Below are 5,841 nucleotides of genomic sequence, written 5' to 3'. Positions count from 1 at the left end.
GAAAATCAGTAAGGCAGAGGAAGGGGCAGAGAGGAGAATGGACCCCCCCAAGATTCCCTGGTTGCCCAGCTGGAGCCCCTGAAGATGCTGTCCTGGAGGTCCTGGGGCCCAGCGACCCCACTGAGCCCTTCCATTCCGGGGGCCCCCAACCCTCCCCCCCACCCCAAAGGCCTGGATCACTCACCATCGGTTACAATTGTCTTGGTAGGTCCCAAAGGTTGGGTATACTCGTCCCTGATACATACACCCTGGGGATGGGGGAGGGGTCAGGGACTGGGGTCAAGATGACCAGGCTGGGCCCCTCTCCCCCACATTCAGCCACAGCAGAGACCCTCCTCCCCCTCCCCCAGTATAATCCCACACATTTCTTGACAAATTTTTGACACCCCCCCTCCAGAGTTCAATATCCTTCCCCTTTACTGTAAATATTTCCAGGCCTCTCAGTTCCCAAAACACATATTTAGGTACTTGGTAGCTTAAACTGCTCCAGAGATTGGGATGAGAGGAGGAGAGAGGTTGGCCAGAGAGGGTTAGTCTCCCCCCCCCCCCCCCCCCAGCCACAGAGCTCTCAAAAATAGAACCCAGGAGTCCCCAGGCGTTAGGGGGAGGGAGCCAGCTGGGCTAGTGCTGTCATTGGTCAGAAAAACCTGACAAGAGGCAGGAGCATGTAAATGAGCTGTGAGAGTCCCACCCTTGGGAACCTCAAGATGGGGAGAAAATAGGATTAGAGAGATCCCAAGTAGTGACTCCTTCTAGCCATCCTCCATGGGGACTACGCATTGTGCTCCCTAGAGAAGGGGTGGTGGTCCAGCAGGGGCCCCCAGAAACCGGCTCTGGATCCACTCCAAACAAGTCAGACTAGCTCTAAGAAAGCAGGTAGATAACCTGCCCTCACCCTCCTGGCAAAAACCATGGAGTCCCCCAGAGAGCAAGGCTGAAACCCCATTTCCACTCCCGGACAACGTGGATTATTTCCCTGTTCCCCGATCTAGGCCCAAAGGAGCCGGACCTCCTGCAGGTGAGTCAGGGGGTGGGGCTGGGTGGGGCCACCAGGCCAGGGTTAGGGAGAAAGGGCAGGAGGAAGCGGTGTCTGGCCCTGGGATTCAGAGAAGGCAGTAGGAGAGCCTGGGAGCCTGGTCTGGGCCCTTCAGTTAGACCAAATTGTTTTCTCATGGGGAAGGAGTGTGGATGGGCCTGGGGAAGGGGTTAAAGGCCACTGTTCAGGTCCATCTTCCTCTTCCTCTTTCTGCTCCCTGATGCCAATTGGAGAAGTTATAATCATAGAATATTAAAGCCAGAAGAGAAACTGAGAGATTTCAGGGGATCAGGGAACATGGATGGCCAAAAATAAAATAAAATAAAATAAATGCATTTTTATTTTCATTCACCTCTAATTAAATTTAGCATTTCCTTCCATTTTTTTTTTTTTTTTTTTTTTTGTGAACTTAAAAAAAAAACAAACAAACCCAGACACATTATTCTGAGATGGGACCAGTGGACTTCAGCCAAATGGATCTATGACTTCTCCAAGAGTTAAGACCCAGTTCTAGTCTCATCTCTTCATTTTACAGTTGGGGTAACTGAGGCCTAGAGAGGCAACGTGCCAAAGGTTGCCCAGCTAGATTAGCACCAAACTTAAACATGAGTCTCCAGGTCGGGAGGGGATGGGGCGGGAGGAAGAGCAAGCGAGTCCTGCATACCTTGGATGAGAGGGAAAGGGGGTGGGACACCCAGGCAGAAGTCCCAAAAGTCAGGGCAACAGTCGGAGACAGTCCGGTTGCAGAAAAGGTCGCAGTAGCACAAGGTGCCCAAGTAGGGCAAGGTGCAGTCGTCCTCCCGGCCCGCGCAGCACAGGTCTCGTGCCTGGCAGTACGAGCCACCGGCATCCCGGATGCCCCTGGAGTGTAAGCCCGGTGCCAGCTCCCTGCGACTCCGGCCGCTCCGGGCACAGAAGGTTCCTGGGCCTGCCAGCAGCAGGATAGCACCCAGGAGGGATTTCAGCCACATTGTGCCCGGAGCCTGGATGTGGGGGACAAGAAGCTTCCTTGTTACAAGAGCAGGAGACTGCAGGACCCCTGTCTCATTTCTAGTCCCCCAGGGTCTCTTCCTAGTTCAAGAGAGCCCCAAAATCCCTACTCTGCCTGTGGAATCTGGGTAAGGACCAGGGCAAAGCTTGGGAAGTGGGACTGCTGGGCAGCCGCCCCCAAACTAGGAGACCAGGACCAGTCCTGGGCTACAAACCTAGTGTTAGCTCTGAGAATACTGGGGCAAAGATGCCCCCAAGTGTTGGGGAGCTCCCGACCAGAGAAGCCACTGACTCCTGCCCGAGAGCTGAAGGCCTGATCCACGCCCCCACAATCCCCTTTCTTTTTCCCACAAAGCTGAAGCCCACTAGACATCCCAGAAAATAGCTCCTTATGGTTCAGACTGGAAGGATTCCAGCTCTTTCCCTCTGATAATTCCTTCCCTTCAATTGCAGACTCTCCCAGCTCCAAAGCTCCATGTCTATGCTCCCCAGCAAACTTCTTTCTGTCCTTCTTTTCTCCATCCCCAATTCCACCATCTCAGTTTTTGTTTCTCCATCCTTTGTCCCACATTTGTTACCCTTGCCTTGTCTCTCCCCATTGCCCCCTCTTCTGCTCCCCCTTACCCCTCTGTCCTTATCTCACCCCTTTCCTTCCTCTTCCCCCGGTACTGTTCTCCAGCCTGTGTCTCTCTATTTTCTCTCCATCTATCTCCTATGTCCCCGTCTGTCCCTTGTCTATTTCATTCCTAACTTGGGGTCTTTCTATCAACTCCTTCCTCTTCCTCCCCTTCATCGGATAGCCAGTCCTCCCCCTAATCCATCTGTCCCCCATTGCTATCCCTCTGTCCTGTCCTCTCTATCAGAGCTAAAGGATCCGGGGAACGCTTGATTTAGTAACATCTGAGTTCTTGCTCACCCTTCACTCTCCTGCTCCTGCACCTCTTTTGGCCTGCCCCGTCTCTAGGGCCACCTCTGCCCATTTCTCTCTAGGTCATCCCTACCATCCCTTTTCTGCCCCAGCCCCCTTTCCCCCAAACTCATTAGCCCAGCGTGAGCTTGAGTGTGGAGAGCACGGAAAGGTCACCCTCCATCTGCCTGTCTGCTGTCAAGCTCTGGAATGGGGTGAGCGCCCAGATCCGGGTGGGGAGGGCCCTACCTGCGTGAGGGCTGTTGGCTCCTGCTCAGGACTGGCACCAGGCCTGAAGTTCCTCCTCCTCCTCTTCTTCTTCCTCTTCCTCCTCCTCTCCCTCCCTCCCTTCTTCCTCCTCCTCTTCCCCACTGTCCCAACGCACCCTTTTGGACGCCCTCCTCCCTCTGTCCCCCGAAGTGTCCCTGGGCCGGGCCGGGCAGCACAGTGTGGAACTAGAGGGAGGACCCTGGCTTTAGTAGTGGCCCCGCCCAGCCCTGCCTCCAGAGGGTGGGCCCAGGGAGGGGAGAGGCGGGGAGGGGAGCTCCTACCTGGATTGGCTCTTCCTCCTGGCCCAGCCTAGTGACCGGAGGCCAGCAGGGAGGGGGGGGCGGGAAGAGGGGGGAGGAAGGCGACAAGGGAATGGTCACTTCAGGCTCCTAACTCCAGCTCCCAGGAGGGGAGATTGCTGACATTCTCCATATCCCCACCCCAATCCCATAAGCAAAGGAACCTCTGCCATAACAGGAGGGAGCTGGGCCAGACACCGAGAGGAACTTCCACGTGGGCCAGCCCAGGTCCGCGGTTCTGCCGCAGAGAGGGGATTACAGATCAGGGGTTCTAAACATCCCTCAGGGACAAAGGAGCATACTGGATTGGCAGGGACGGGGGAGGGACCTCAGAAAACTACCTGTCAACCAGAAATCACAAATTGCCCTAACTCCCCGGCTCAAAGGGCTCGAAAAGCTCATCTGGTCTATCCCCTCGTTTTTTGCCCCCTCCCACCTGCTGCTTCTAGGGAAGATCAATCCCATACACCCCTGCCGGGGCACAGGGACTCTCTGAGGCTCTAGCTGGGGTTCTCCTGTAGCCAGAACCGGTTCCCATCAGGAGGGCTGGAGCAGACTTTTGAGATCATATAGTCTGAGTGACTCATTTTACAGATGGAGAAACCGAGGTCCGGAGAGGGGAAGTTCCTTGTTCACGGGTGATAAATAGCAGGTCTGGATGAGGACCCCGTCACTGGGTTCAGATTTAGGGTTTAGCAGATGCTGCATCCGGACTGGGCTGGGGGAGGGGTAGGGCCAGGGCTTGGGGCTGAAGCAGCCTCAGCTCCTGGGAATGTTCGGAATCTGAAAGGGGGCGGGGAGGGGGAGGCTCAGGGCTCAGACTAGGATCGGGGGGACACCTTCCAGGGGAGGATCCTGGCCAGGACTGCAGGAGAGAGGGCAGAAGGCAGCCCTGAGCACCTGGAAGGGAGGGCTGGAAGATACCACCTGGTGCTCAGGCCAGACCTATGCCTGTGAAATTTGAGTTGCAATATTCTCAGAACCGGGTGCACTGGCTGCCCTATCCCCTCAGGGCATCAACGGGGGTGGGATGGAAATGGGCTTTTTTATAGGCCCCCTCTCCCCAGCCCCAACCCTTGAGGGGCCAAGCTGAGACAGACATTTGCTGGCTGGGTTTCTGCAGAGAGAGACTGAGGGTGGGCACCTGAAGGGCCATGGGCATTGGCATTGTGCCCCGGCATTCGCCCGCCCACAAGCTCTATGCCATTTTCCAGATCTGACTGGTATTCCTCCCCTCCACTTCTTGTCAGGGAGCTGGTAGAGCCTAGAACTCCTGGGTCCTCCCGAAGTTTTGGCTCCTTGCCTGAGGTCACAGGGCCCTCACACCTGGCCTGCACGTGCCAGTTTTCTCCTTCCTCTTCCTGCTTGCAGTTCAAGCTCTTCCTGTGCCCGGGTAAGTGGTGGAGACAGAATACAATGAATGCTCTGTGCCCCCGCCCCTTGCTGCTCCAAGTCCTGTGCCCCAGGGCAGGCGGGCAGTAAGCCAGACAGAAGGTTGGCAGCAAGGTTAGCCCTAAGTCTCATCCAGTCCTGACATCTCAGATTCCAGTATCCCTTAGACTGGGCCGAGAGGATAGAAAGCAGGAGGCCGAGGCTCAAAACCCCACGTACAATCTCTTGTCTCTCTGTACACATTTCACAGTTTCCAGTTATTTAAACTTTGTCTTCCCCTGTACAACATAAGCTCTTTGAGGTAAGGAACGACGTTTTTTGCCTTTCTTTGTCTTAGCGCAGTGCCTGGCACACATAAGCAGTAACTGTTCCCCCGACTGGTCCCTGCCTCAAAATGGGCAAAGATGGCAAGGGGTGCCGTGAGATTCAAATAAGAGCATTTGTGAAATGCTTTGCATACTTTAAGGTTCTGTCCACAGCCCGGTTTAGCTATTCCAGTGTCCCGGGTTACACAGTCCCTCGAAGCTTTGATTTTCCATGTTCCAAGATCGCTCCCAGTTCTGTCATTCTGTGTAGTCTGAAGGCCCCGAGATCTCCCTCGTCAGCATTCAGGGGCCTCTTGACCCTCCTTCAAGATTCTGACAATGGGGTGTCTGTCTAGAGAGCTATTTTATCCCTTGGGGCTGGGAACTGTGAGTCATGGATCCTCTAAGGGGATGGAGGAAAGGGGAAATCTGCTTCAATGTGGGGCTCTGAACTTGGAGTGCTTAGAGCCACATATTCCACTGACTGGCTTGCTAACCCCATTCAAGGTCTCTCCCCTCCCTGAATGGAAATTCTGCCAAATGACAGATCTGGATCAGGTGAACTCTGAGGTCCTTTTTTAGCTCTGGCATTCTATGATACTGCAATCAAATCAGGTTTAGTAAGTGGCAAAGTCAAGTCTT

The 5,841-nt window shown here is 54.8% G+C and overlaps 1 protein-coding gene across 2 annotated transcripts in view; it reads right to left on the bottom strand.

The window, feature by feature from the left end:
* TINAGL1 (tubulointerstitial nephritis antigen like 1) overlaps positions 1–3,378 on the bottom strand; it is a 13,970-nt gene extending 10,592 nt beyond the window's left edge. Inside the window, exons 1-3 of one of the 2 annotated variants that reach the window (XM_074305261.1) lie at positions 3,319–3,378; positions 1,701–2,019; positions 185–248 (exon numbers count right to left, since the gene is read on the bottom strand). In XM_074305261.1, the coding sequence (XP_074161362.1) occupies positions 185–248; positions 1,701–2,007 (371 nt within the window). In that variant the 5' untranslated portion in view covers positions 2,008–2,019; positions 3,319–3,378. The other variant, XM_074305262.1, reaches the window with a different exon arrangement.
* Between the last annotated feature and the right edge of the window lie 2,463 nt (positions 3,379–5,841).

This window comes from Sminthopsis crassicaudata, chromosome 3 (genome assembly GCF_048593235.1).
Source record: "Sminthopsis crassicaudata isolate SCR6 chromosome 3, ASM4859323v1, whole genome shotgun sequence".
In the NCBI taxonomy this organism is placed as follows: domain Eukaryota; kingdom Metazoa; phylum Chordata; class Mammalia; order Dasyuromorphia; family Dasyuridae; genus Sminthopsis; species Sminthopsis crassicaudata.
This window is presented reverse-complemented; position numbering and strand designations above follow the sequence as displayed.